The sequence below is a fragment of the Cololabis saira genome, chromosome 13 (assembly GCF_033807715.1).
Source record: "Cololabis saira isolate AMF1-May2022 chromosome 13, fColSai1.1, whole genome shotgun sequence".
Taxonomy (NCBI): Eukaryota; Metazoa; Chordata; class Actinopteri; order Beloniformes; family Belonidae; genus Cololabis; species Cololabis saira.
In genome coordinates, this window is record NC_084599.1 from 22,098,714 (window position 1) to 22,112,827 (window position 14,114).

The following is a 14,114-nucleotide window of genomic DNA, read 5'->3' on the forward strand; positions in this document are numbered from 1 at the left end:
GCTTTAACTAAGCTAATCTCCAAGCCAAGAAATGTTGGTGCCTAATCCTAACCAAGTAGTTTTAGTGCATAAATATCATCTAATACTTATGTTGGTATATACTAGCGACCTGTCAATGGTGTACCCCTGCCGTTCACCCATAGTGAGTTGGGAAATGCTACAGCACATTTATGTGAACCTGCTCCACCTGATCCACTTTTGTTGGCCAAGGGTTACCGGATAGCTTCTGAGCAGTGTAAATGTCTAAATATTATCAAGATACCCTCTTGCCCAAGTCTGACAACATTTTCAGTACGTAAAACTACTACGTGGTTTTACTAACTAAGTTTGAGTAAATAGACTCAGTCTCTAAAGCCAACCTATCTTAATATTTTTGGGTGTTTATCCAGCAACTGAAAATGGACAATTTAATTTGCTATGTGTACAAATGACACATTTGCACTGGCAAATGTTGTTTTCTACTCGTAGGCAAAAATGTTGAGAAAACCACATGGATAAACCTTTTGGGTTGACTTCACCAACTACTTAACTATCTCAGTTAGTAGTTGTAGTTTCTTGTCAGTACTCAGGACTACGCCGAGCTGTCTCATACTGCCAGATATATTAGCATGCCAAATATTTGGTGCTATTAGGGGACTCTCTCTCCATTTGAGCAACAGCCAATAAGAGTGGGATTTCTCAGCTGTGACAGGAACATCCTTGTGATATGCTGCCCCCATTTGGTCTGGAGTGGTATGGTTACATAGTGTGCCTTTAAAAGGAGAGCGTAACAGTAACGAGAAACACATTGTAAGATCTCAATCCCGATCGTCAAACAGGCATTCAAGCCTTCTGATTTCTCGTGTGTAATCAAATCTTATCAATATGTCATCAAATGTTTCTAACTGGATGTTAATATGTTAGGAACTTGGAGCTAAAGCCTTTTGACTCACGTGTTTTTGGTTGTGGTGTCACTGCACCCTATTGATTACATAAGTATGAGTTTCAGAGACAAAAAGAAGAGAGGAGTGATACATTTATCTTGGGTTCATCATAATCTTGAAACAGCAGTGCTGGTGAAACGAAGGAAGCCTAAATTGCAGAGTCACTGCTGGTGTTTCCACTAATGTGTATTCGCTCCGAGTGTATTTCACCCTTTGTCAGTGTTCATGTTGGTGGGGGGGGCTTCTATAAATAAATCTCTGAGGCAGTGGGAGACAAGAGGAAGAGAAGGCTGGGTAGAGAGGGAACAAGGGAGCTAAGAGGGCAAGGAAGAGAGAAAAGAGAGAGAAAGGAGAAGAAGGGAGGAGACAGATGGGATGACTGATAGTAACTGATGCAACTGAACCGAGGGACCTAAAATACTGTGGAGAGTGTTGTGCGGTCCGCTGTGCTCTGACCAGGCCTTTCTGAGCAGACTCTACATGCAACCTCTCTCTCACCCAAACAGCTGTCTCAGCTTGGAATCACGCGCCCCCCCCCGCCGCATACCGGCCATCTCTCAACATGTGTCACGACTGCGGGCCGCAAAATGGGTTGCTGTTGCATTTTATCTCACATCTGTTGCCCTGTCAGCTTCCTTCCCCGTCTTGTTTTGATTCCCTTGTGTGACGCAGGAACTCCATCAAATCAACAAGGCAGAAAAAAGAGATTAAGAGTAAGAACAAACATAGGAATGCAGACAGAAAGAATGGAAGCCGAGAAACAGGTGAAAGACAGGATTCGGTGCTGTTTTTTTATTTTTAAATTACAGAGACAGGAAAATTATACGGATAATGAAAACCTGTTTCTGAGCAGAGCTGTACTCAGGCCATTAATTTGTCATGTAAGCGGTCACCGATCCTGGTAGCGGGCTTACAGCTCAGTAACAACGGACTGAAATTGGCTGTATCACTGACACAGACAACTTTCCCTTTCCTGCCTCCAGTTACAGCGTCTTTAATCTCCACATTGGTGTGTGTGTGTACGCGTGCATGTTATGTGTATGAGCCAGTGAGCTGGGTTTCCTGTCTTGACGCAGCTTTGAAACACTCTACACCTGCCTGTCTCACTTCCTGACAAGACGATGTACCTCTTGTCCATCTTACTTATCTGCTTCAACTCCTGTGTGTTTGCCTGCATTTAGGTTTGATCATGAATGTAAAATGTGAAGCATTTCCTTGTTTGTTTCCCCCTTTTTTGGTCCAATTTCATCAAACAGAGTTTGTATCTCAAAGAGGATGCAAAAAGGAGGGAAGATTGGTTTGGCATCCAGATAGCACGGTCCCACTAGTGGGTGGGTGTGTGAAGTTACATTATCAGGCCACATCGGTTCATCAGAACGTCTTCTTTGCAACTTCCTCTTTTATTGCTCGCAGAGCAAACCGTAAGCACACAAGAAACACATTTTTCTGTGGCTAGACAGTCACATGTTGCAGTGTAACTATCTGACGATGTGTGGATTTTTTTCGAAAGGAAACCAATGAAAAGAGATAAATGTGTCACTTTATTAAAAAACAAGTGCTGCTTTTTGCAGCATGTAAAGTGTCTGCATATACAACTCTGCTAAACAGCCAGCCGGTAGTGAACCATGTTGCACTTCTATAGTCCTCTTTGATTCAGTTCAGTTTTACTTAAATGGTTTATTTACCATAACAACCCCTCATGTGGCAGCCAAGTCTTTAAATAGAAATCAGAGTTCAGCTAAGTAGAAAATATGATTCAGTCATGGTTTAGTACCTTTGCAGCCATGCATTTCACAAACTAGTAAGCAAATTAACGCCGCAGCTGGACTCAACTGTCAACTGTACAACCGTCTTATCAGCTTTGATGTGCATTTTACTGAATTAGAGGACATTTTTAGTCAAAGTGAGTTAAGTATCCGGTCCAAAGACAATTCAAAATGTAGTGTAAAGAGGCCTGTAACTAAACCACGAGCTTCTGATTATAGGCGACATGCTCCGTCCGCCTAAAGCAGCTACATGAGAACCATCCACAGCTGAGTCTGAGCGGCTTCGCTCAACCATTTATGTGATTACAGGCTTTCTAAATGATCCCAGTATCGTATATATTAAAGGAAAATGTAATATAAAACAGCCATAGGTCTATTATTAGACAGTAATGAATGCAAACCTTTGTTCGAGACCAAAACGAGATGAATTGAAGCAGTTGGAGTCAGAAAAAAACACTGGTTTGAGTTATAATGACCATTAAAGTTAGTGAAATGTCACCAGACTCAAACGAACCGTGGATAAAGTCCCTGCATGACAAACCAAGGTCATTTTAACTTTGTATGTGTACAATAAGTGTATCATGAGGACCATTTTTACTGCAGCTTCAATTCCCCTTCTCCTTTCTTGTCAATTTTGTCATAAACATACAGGTGTAGTAATGACTTAATAATCAGTTAGTTAAGAACAACAGCAATAATAATAAACGGATTAATAGTTAATCATTTATTTAATTTGCTGTTGTGGATTGATGAAGTATTTTTGAGCTGAATCGTCATCCTGTTGTGACTGGATGAAGGTGCCCGTGAGTGCAGGGTGACACAACAGCCGGGCTATAAATTAGGCCTTTATTAAGATTGGATTGTCTCCATTTTAATTTAGTGAGTTTCTGATTCAGCTTTCGGTCATTTTAAAGCTTTTTGCAACGTGAAACTGAATTTCAATTAACTGATTGATGTTCATGTTATTTGGATCATCCCGTTTGTATAAATCAGGACTGATTAAATATTGGAAACACGCCTCAGTTCACTAAAAGAATAATAAAAACTGAATATTATACTGTACTTTCCACCAGGCAGATTTACCTCCTTTGCTGTAGGTGTAGCCTTTTATTAAAATGTTAACATTTAGGAAGATAAAATATTAAACCCACAATTTGAGTATTTCTAAGATAACATAAGTCAAATCCAGTCTAATGCAAAAAAAAGTAAAGATAAATGAATGATTTCATCAGGCCTGCAGCCACAAAGTACTTAAAGAGATTGTGACCACTGATGCTTGTGATAAATTGTAAAAGTGCAAAAGTAAAGCATCTAAATATACCAGTCCTGTCCAAAAGCACTCAGGGTTTTCTATTAAAGTGTTGTAGAAGCAGTTCTGTGTGGGACTTCCTCTCCTCTTCCTCTTCCTCTCTGTCTCACTGCTGCTTTGTCTCTGCTCTGTCTCTGCAGCCTCTTGCACAGTGGTGCAAGCTGCTGCCCAAAGATGCTGCCAAGATGCCGGAGAGCTCGTGGAAGCTGGTCTTCTACACCATGTCGTGGTCCTACAGCACCTACTTGCTGTTCTTCACTTCCTACCCCTTCTTCCACGACCCGCCCTCCGTCTTCTACAGTAAGACACACACCAGTGCACCTAAGATCAGTGCATATCAGCGCATGCGGTCATTTCAAGCTAATGGAAACTGCAGGCGGCAAGCGCCACTTTGAGTATTTAAATGGGCAGATATTTATAACACTGCGTACAGGATATGCGGGCGGGTGGCTCACGCATTTTCTGGTTCTTGGATAGATCTCCCTTTCTGTTGTTAACGAAGCCATGAAGGTTTGCACTAACAAATCCTTCTGTATAATTGCAGCTAATGGAGACCAGAGCCATTACAGACTGGCGTGATGCTTATCACTCCATTGTTAATGGAGACATGAAGTCTCGTCCTCCAGAAACGGTGTCAGAGCTCCTGAGTGGAGTTCACAAAGTCTAGCTGACAGCGCCAGTTTCAATCCCACTCCATCTCTAATACCCCTCAGCCGGAGATGCAGAGCGACAGCGCCGGACCGGTAGTGAGCGAGGGAGTGTGAACGAGGCAGAGATGTGAGAATTTGGAAAATTCGGAAAAGCCAAAGTGACAGAGAAGGGTTGTGTATCTTGAAAACAGGAGGGAAAAAAAGCTAAAGTTTCCAGTAGAAAAAAATAAAAAGCTTCTAATTCCCATGCCTCCACTTGGCAGCTTCTCCGGTGAGATCCATCCGGCAGGCATCTTCTTAATGTTTAATGACGGATGATCCAATCAATAAACATTACACAAAGCCTGAATGAAACCCCTTCTCACAAGAGACGAACCTTTCACAAACATTGGAGGAGAAAGTTTCTGTCCGGCATTCAGCAGGTTTCAGAGGCTTGGCATGCTTACATGTTTGTCTTTGGAAACTCTCTGAATGCTTTTGAGGGTAAATTTGATCCTTCCGACTTCCTCGCATACTAACTACCCCGCTGACCTCGTTACCCTCCAAAAAGATTATATTTACTGTATATCCAGACGGCTGTGTCAATGTAAACAACTATTATGGTTATCTTTTAATGTACATTAAAGTCTTATTTGTGTTACCAAAACTTTTCATTAAGTACAAATTTCAACTGAAATTCGATGAACATTTTTAAAGCAAAAAGCTCTTAGCTAATAACTAGATTGATGGGAATTTTCCTTGCCAAATATAATTAGCATTTTTCTTAACGATAAACAAGAGGTTTGCTTCCTCTCCTCCATGTAAGGGCATATAGGTGTTTTTCGAAATTGCAGGGTAATCTGACAGCAAAGCAGACACTTTTTGGCTCCTCAAATAACTAATCTCAGCCCTTGATCGGGCTTCCTGGAAACGTGGTTATAAATCTTCTAAATCTGCGGGTCTGCACTGAAATGCACGTGCTAGTAGAAACCTTTTATCAACATATTGCTCTCTTCATTTCAACACTTGTGATTGCACACATGGATGAGAAATGAATAATGGCTGTGCATAAGGATGTGTCGCGTTGCTGCCCCCTACAGGCCGAGAGCCGATTCATTTTATTTATCGTGAAGGTGAAATATTAAAAAATTGGCTTTAATATATTGTTTATGTAAAAGGTTTGCCAACTAATTCAATAATGTGATCAAGCTTCTTCTGTGATTATATATGTAATGATAAAAAATATCAGGTATTTACAAACTCCAGTTTAAGAAAAAGGAAATTCCCCAAAATCTGACCTGCAAAACAGAAGTGTAGGTACTTTTTAAAAATGTAACACAGTAATTGAATCCGTCCAGTATGCTAAAATGTGCCTCCCTTTCCCCTCCAGACTGGAAGAGTGGTATGACAGTGCCTACAGACATCGCCTTGGCCTACCTGATCCAGGGCAGCTTCTACGGCCACTCCATCTACGCCACCATCAACATGGATGCGTGGAGGAAGGACTCGGCCGTCATGGTGGTGCACCACATCATCACACTGGCGCTCATCGGCTTCTCCTACGCGTTCAGGTACAGTCAACCAGGTCACATTTGTAAAGATTCTCATCACATTTGATCCACAACTCAACAGCTCAGCACACAAAGACGTTGCGGATGCAGACTTTGTGATAACATACCTAGTGATCATTGCAGTTAATGCACAAAAGATCATTTAATCTTGCTTTGGGGATTTCTGTGCTCAAAGAAAGCAGAACTAAGACTTACGTGGTTACTTTGCAGCTGTTTTTTTTTTTTTTTTTCACATTGCTGAGCACGAGCCAAAAAATGCAATTTCAATTCCCTTTCTATACAGAAAAAAAAAAATAAAAGCCACAAAAACTGCAGAAAATTGCTTTACCTGAAAATGTGGACATGCTTCTGCTGATTCACAGTATTCGATTATAAATAACAGATTTACAGGAAGGGTTCATGAGAGAGCACAGGATGAGGAATAAAGAAAAACATGTACATGATGTAAAGTTTGATCCCTGTCCATCAGATACCACAACGTAGGGATTTTGGTGTTATTCCTGCACGACATCAATGACATCCTGCTGGAGTTTACCAAACTCAACGTGTACCTGAAGTCCAGAGGGGGCGGCTATCACCTGCTCAACGACGTGCTGTCCAACATGGGCTCCGTCAGCTTCAGCATCTCCTGGTGAGGGTCAACACTGCACTGTGGCGTATGAGTCAGTTTCTGTCTCTGCTCTTCGTCTCTGGTTCAGCCGTGAGCACGAAGATGAACTGATGTGCAGCAGGTTTCTAGTTCTGCCGCCCACTCTGTTCCCGTCTTTTTCTCTCTCAGGTTCTGGTTCCGTCTCTACTGGTTCCCACTGAAAGTGCTGTATGCGACATGCGTGTCCAGCCTCCAGTCGGTCCCCAACATCCCCTTCTACTTCTTCTTCAACACTCTTCTCTTCGCCCTGCTGCTCATGAACATCTACTGGTTCCTGGTGAGGAAATGTTCTTTTTTCTTTAATCCAAAACCCAAAACAGCTTGGTTGTATGGAAAATAACCACACAGTCTGATCTCTTTGTGTTTCTTGTGTGTGTGTGTGTGTGTAGTTTATTGTGATTTTTGTAGTGAAGGTGCTAAAGGTGAAGGAGGTGAACGATGTCAGGGAGTATGAAGACGAGGACGGCAGCAGGGCTGCAGCAGAGCTGCTCGGAAACTCTCGGGCACCAAAACACGATGATGATGCTGGACATCACAACGCTGCCCATGGGTCAGTGGCACTTTCACACTCTATCCTTTTTTTTGTGTTTTTTTTTGTGGCAGGCATAGCATCAATTAAATTCCAATAAAAACTAAAATAAATAATAAAACCCATTTATTTCTGTTATAGCAAAAAAATAAATAAAAATTACATTTCAAATAATCAGAATTAATTATAGTGTATTTGTTCGGATTTGTTCCATAAAAAGCATCCAACGTAAGCACAATAACACTGCATTTAATCGTCACTTTAAAGCAGCTGATTCTTGATGCAGAAATGAACCACCGTAAAGACAGACCTCATTCAGTGCACCCTTTTATGTTTTTAATTTGATTTCACAGACTAGTTTCTGTGCAACATCAACAGAGGTGCACACACACCAGGGAGGTAGAAAGCAGAGCTCCTGCTGGTTTGTTTGTCAGAATCATGCAACTAAACAAAGATGACGAGACAGTTAATGACAGAAAATGTTCAAGATTGTGTATTCAGGTCGGTAAAACTGGATTCCTGTGATTCTCGAAGGCAGTGAAAGTCTCTGTGGACAGTTTGTGTCTTAAATCTAAACTCTGATCTTGTTACATAAGACTTTATCTCTTGTATTAAACATAATTATATCCATCTAAAGGTTCTTATATATGCAAATATAAACACTTGACTTCCCAAAGATATGTAAATCAGGCTATGCAGTTACTCAGTTGCAGATATATACTGTAACTAACTTTCATGAGTAGCTGGTAATCAAACTATATTTGATAACACATTTATTGATTATAATCAGCACAGAACTAACAATGTAATCAGTGCGGCTACTGTCCCAGATGAAGGTACCCGTCACTCATGTCTGTACCGTTGTTCACAGAAGGTTATTGTAATTTTTACCATACATACCTCTCAGTCAAATCATATAGAGATTTTAAAATGACTTTTGTACTCTGTGCAGCATTGGCGTACATTAGGCCTGGGCGATATGGACCAAAAGTCATATCTCGATATTTTCTAGCTGAATGGCGATACTCGATATATATCTCGATATTTTTTCTGTGCCATAATTGGGGTTTCCCCCGAAGCATTATAGCATAGAATCTTTGTTAGCTTCATTTTTTTTCTGAGGCAAACCCTTAAAAAAACAGTCAGTTTTAATACAAAGCCTCGTGCCAAATGTCACACAGGTACATTTATTAACAGAGGTCTGCACAATATCAAAATGTATAAAACAAATGAAATAAAAATAAATTGCCTGCATATAGAGAATAAAAATGCTTCTTGAATAAAATAAAACAAATATCCCTTTCCTGCATAACAATTAAATTAAAATACACTGTGCAATTAATACAATGTAGACAGTAACAGGCAGACTCTTCCACTGAGGTTGACAGTTGTGCAAATAACAAAACATTTGTGCAAATCTCAAATAAAACATTCAAGTCAATTTGTCACCAAATAAGCTATATCAAAATCATAAAAAAAAAAAAAAAAAAAAAAAATTCAATTTTTTTTTTTTTTTTTTTTTAAATCGATATAAACGATATTGTCTCGTACCATATCGCGTTTGAAAATATATCGATATATATTAAAATCTCGATATATCGCCCAGCCCTAGCGTACATTAAAAGCAATTTTATGGCACATTTCCGCAGGGGTCTGCTCCATGTGTTAGATGAATGCACATTGCAGAAGTGACCTTTAAGAACAGAAAATGCTAACTAAAACCAAACCTGTGGGTCTTTATCTGCGGGGCCGCCTTTAATCTTGTGACTGCCTGCCACGTGCAGCTGCTATCTGCAGCTGCCGGCTATCTCGCAGCCTTTGACCACTGCGTTTCTGAAGACCCTAAAAACCCTCTAGTGTCCTCTTCACTCAGCCACTTCAGGGTTCAGACCTGAAAATGAAAAACCTGAAATGTCACATCTTTGATCCGATTTAAAGACCTGACTTGCCCAAGAGGGTTAAGACGCCTTCGCCGGTGATGTTTCCTGAACCTGAAGAAAGGTCACATGAAGATGCACAACAAGCAGATCTCCCTCTGAGTTTGTTCAAGCAGCAGATCGATGTGATGTGATTATGTGGCGCTCCTTATCTGCCCACCCTTGAACACTTCTGATATCCTTTGTGCCAAATGTCTTAACATCTGCTCGTCTCCCCACCCGCTGAGCTCACCCCCCCCCCCCCCTCCCTCCTTCCAACTGTCCTCCTTATCACTGTCCTTTTGCCTGTCTCTTTCTTCACAGGAAGCACGTGCAGAACGGCGTTACCAAGGAAAAGCATCTATAACAGGCTCTCTGGCGCCACCACCAGGAACCAGGCTACTAATACACTCAAGACAACGCGCCCTCCTTCAACAGCTTGCGTTCAGGACGTGGCCCGAGGCAAAGAGCGTCACAAAAAAATCCCAACAAAAACCCCCACAAAAAAAAAACGGAGGGGAAATTTAGGGTGCAATGAGTTTCATTCTTGTCCTTTTATTCTTTTCTTTCTTTCTTTTTGCTGTCGTTTTGTTTTTAGAGCACTGTGAATGTTATTACAACTGTCTTACTGTTGTCAAGTTGACGTTTGATAGAAATAAGAAATCAACCTGTTTGGGTGAGAGCGGGACTGTGACTGTCCTGAAGCCCCGACAGCGAGGAAAGGTTTAGGCCTGCACTGAAGCAACAGTAGCAACCTGGTGAACAAACAACCAAGTCTCCTCTTCGGCTTAGCATACGAGGAGAAAAGGTTTAACAAAGAAAGCAGGACTGGTGGTGCAGGAGAGCCAGCATGATGCTCTCCTGTACCGCTGCACCACGCGCATCGATTTTCATCCTAATCCACAAATTTAGTGGTGACAGCTGCACAGCTCTGGCTCCCTGCACCCATTAGTTGGAAATGAGGAGCCAGACATGTGAGTGTGTCTGTGTGTCTGCGTGTTTTACGATGTGAAGAGTGTGGTTGCGGCTTTTAGAGAAACAAAAAACAAAACAAACGAAAAAAAAAAAAAGGTTTATTTTTGAGTTTGTCTCTGTACTTTTGTCTCTGATGAATCACATGACCCTGACTTGTTCCCTTGACATTCCTACAGTTGACATGTTGGCATTTTTGTCCTTCTTAGCATCTGCTGCAAAGCATCTGTTTCTGCACTGACATGAAAGCATACAAGCTTATTGCTGGTTTAATGACAGCAAACAGCTAGAATTGATTGACTGGGTATCAGAGTCATCCTCGTGATTGAATTTGTTTTAAAAAAAAAAGAATAGATGAATGGCGTTTATATTTACAGCTAGTTCATGGGTGATGGGGGGGCCGCGTAGTTTATAGAAAAGTGGAACCCACACCCTGAACTTGTGAGATGATAAAAATAAAACATTATGTATGCACATGCTACGGTATATGGTATTCAGGAATGCATGTAATCGGAATGATTATGGAAATGTGCTATGATTTTATCAAGAAAATCCTCCAGCTATGTGATTTTGTTTTTATTTAATGTCTAAAACTAACTCTGAACGGGAGGTTTGTTTAATGCAGCGCTGGCCACTGAGCACAACATGTAAACAGAAGAAGCAGCGCGTGACAGGCGCTGCTGTGGCATTTAAATGTGAGCCATTTAAACAGGTGTGGCTCACCGAGGAGCTTCTCACTCATGTACATGAGGCCTACATTTGGGGAAAGGGAAAAACAGATTCAGGAAGAAAAAAAACAACAATCGTGGAATTAAGCTACAGAGAAAGGGAAACTGTTGAATTTGATTTTTTTCCCCCATGAGCCCACTGGTTGACTGCATGTGTGTAAAGAAAACAGCTGCTGTTTCCATTCTTCCCACCTTCTCGATCAAATTCAAGCTCTTGTTTTGATGAACGGCATGCTTGTGCTGCTTGAGCAGGCTGCAGATGTTGCAGTCCGTAGGAGAGAGCGTCTTTGCTGAGCTTTTTTTGTTTGTCTGTCTTCCAGCATCCCCAAATCAGTGTCCCGGGGAATTAAAACTAGCTTATGATTTTACATTAAACAATCTCTATTATCGCTGTAGTTGTTTATTTTTTAATATATATATACCTTTTGATTTGCTGCTGTTTTATTATTTGTTCCACTCTTTTCCTGTGAGAGCACTGTTTATATTCCAGATGTGTGGATGTATTTTTGCTGAGTATGAGTCAGGAGTATTCTGCTCAGATCACATTTTCATGGACCACGAAAAAGCAGTATTGTTCATCTCCATTATGAACATCTGGATTTAATCGTTTTAATCTGAATGCTGGTTTCCTCTCATTTAACTGTAGCCCCTGCACACCTGTACTGTCATTGACACCGTCCGTCCAACCTGCTGCTATCATGTTCAACTGTGAGACTAGATTACACACAGTTATATGATGAGAGGAACAACATCTGAACCGGGTGGGGAAATTTGCATCGAGCCCACAAAGATCTGCAATCTGGATTAGCTGTGACTCATCCCAGAAGTCCGCTGTGGGCAGTGTTCTTCAATCCAGGCCCTCGGGCACCTCCCCCCCCTTTTGCTGCATGTCATAGGTGTGTTTAAGCAGGGAAACATAAAACATGAGGGGCGGCGACTCCTGAGGACCTGGATGGAGGAACACCGGCCTACAGTCCGGCGTGCAACAGATTCCCCAGCTGCCCGAACCTTGTAGACGTCACAAAACACATGTGATGTTATGTTCAACTAAATCCTACTAGATGTGAGCAATGTTATTATAAATACCACTATATAAGACTACACTGTTTACATTATGGTTTCTGCTCTCATCACACCTCAGGGTTTTATTTGGCTTCTGTGGAAGTTTTTAATCAATCAGCAGTTTCATTGCAACATTGGATCAATTTTATATGTCAAATAAGTGAAACACAAAACTTAATTTAAAAAAACAAAACACTTTTTTTTAATGTCTAGTGACATTTTCAATAAACTGACCTCTATCATAACTTAGAACAGACTTCCCATCATAAAAGAAACTAAGCCATAAAGATTTGGCTTTCTGAAAACACGATTCCCACTTTGAGTTTTGATACATTTGCTTGTAGACTTTGGTTCCAGGTATTGGAAACACGCAGCATAAAATCGCCTTTAATGAGCTGCATGAAACCAAACTCACATCCGGTGTTTAACCTCTGACAGTGTCACTACTTGTTGGTACACAAAGAAAATGATGTCTACAAGCCAATTAAAAAAAACAAAACAGTTTAACACAGCAACTCAGCACAGAAGGTGCGGCGTATCTGCTAGATATCTGCTAGATTTCTGCTGTGGGCTCCGGCTGCCTCACTTCCAGTCCCCATACTTCAGGCTCAGGGAGAGACCAGAACAGAAGCTGCATGTGCAGACTGAGCAGGACACCAGCAGAACTAACGGGGCTTCCTTTCTGGCTACAGTTGCACTGGCGTGTCTAAATGAGAGTATGTTAGGGTCCACGTGTTGGTTGCATTTACTTAATGTAAATTAGGAGGGTTTAAAAGAAAAGGAAGAAAAAAAAGTGGCATGTTTTAAAATGTACAGCTGCAGAGGTGATAGTGCGAAATCAGCAGAACATTAAATATGGATCTCTACAACTCTGCGTAGTCATTTCTCCAGTTCCAAACATGCAGGTCGGAGCAGGAAAGATCAGGGAGTGACAGTTAAGAAGAAGAAAGAAAAAAAAAAAAATCCAAAGTATTTTCATTCATGGTTTGACTGTGCCAAAACGTCCACCAAAAGCTGATGCAAATGTTTGTGGGAGTGGGGGACCACTGCAGTTGAGAGCTGGTTCGAGTGTGACGGGCAGAGACGCCCTGCAAGTGTCTCTTCTGGATTGCACTGTAATTTATTAGTATTACTTTTATTGTTCATTTGTAGATCAAAACTAAAAAGGGTGAATTTGTGACTTTCTATGACAATGACTGAAGGATCATGATCTAACTTTCACTTTAAAATGTATTTTATTGATTTTTGGACCACTGATGCACACTGTAAGCTCTACACATTAGCCCGAGTTTTTCAAACTGAATTTGACCACTTTCAAGAAAAAATGACTACTTGATAAAGACCTGTATTTGCTCTTTTATAATACAGTTTTAATACCATTAAGCCAATGTTATTGTTTCTGTATCTCATGAAATAAAACCCGTCAGTAAATAAGACGTGGCTGGCTTTAATTCTTCATCATTTATTTGTCATCACAACCGGTATTTCCATGGCAAAGATCAAGTGTCATGAATGAGGTGAAACAGGTGGGGGTGGTGGGGTCATTTCAGCACACAAATGAAAACAAACTGCTCCAATAAATTAGAATCCATATGCACCACAGTTATTCCCCTTGTGGTGTGAATTAAAAGTCCCGTCACTGTTACCGTGGTAACTGGGACACAGGGTCATGCAGAAAAAACAGAAACGCAAATAAACACCATTTACCAACGAGGAAAAGATCAAGGCAGCGTTAAAGTATTCATTTAACACAAATATCCAATAAAATGTATAATCTAAGTGTATTTCAGATATTCAAACTTAGTTATTCCAATAATATTCATGCAACCTCCTTTTTTAAGACGTCCAGTGTTTAAATACTGCTGTGATGGCTTTACAGTCGCACCTTTGCAGCTCAAGGAAAAAACAGAAAAGGTCCCAGGTCCCATTCATTACAACATGTTTCTACAGATAAAAAGGATTAAAGGGGTTCATGTATTTGTTACACTGCAAACAAACAAGCTCCGATTAGATAAGAGAGGATGTTTGCAGAGTGTGATCTCGAGTAACCTGCCCTCAGA

General features: G+C 40.9%; 1 protein-coding gene across 1 annotated transcript in view; it reads left to right on the top strand.

The window, feature by feature from the left end:
* Window positions 1-13,488, top strand: part of cers1 (ceramide synthase 1) — a 42,311-nt gene extending 28,823 nt beyond the window's left edge. Inside the window, exons 2-7 of the mRNA XM_061738296.1 lie at window positions 4,139-4,298; window positions 6,018-6,198; window positions 6,668-6,829; window positions 6,977-7,124; window positions 7,237-7,397; window positions 9,617-13,488. Of these exons, the coding sequence (XP_061594280.1) occupies window positions 4,139-4,298; window positions 6,018-6,198; window positions 6,668-6,829; window positions 6,977-7,124; window positions 7,237-7,397; window positions 9,617-9,659 (855 nt within the window). The 3' untranslated portion in view covers window positions 9,660-13,488. The remainder of the gene's footprint in view (window positions 1-4,138; window positions 4,299-6,017; window positions 6,199-6,667; window positions 6,830-6,976; window positions 7,125-7,236; window positions 7,398-9,616) is intronic.
* The last annotated feature ends 626 nt before the right edge of the window (window positions 13,489-14,114 follow it).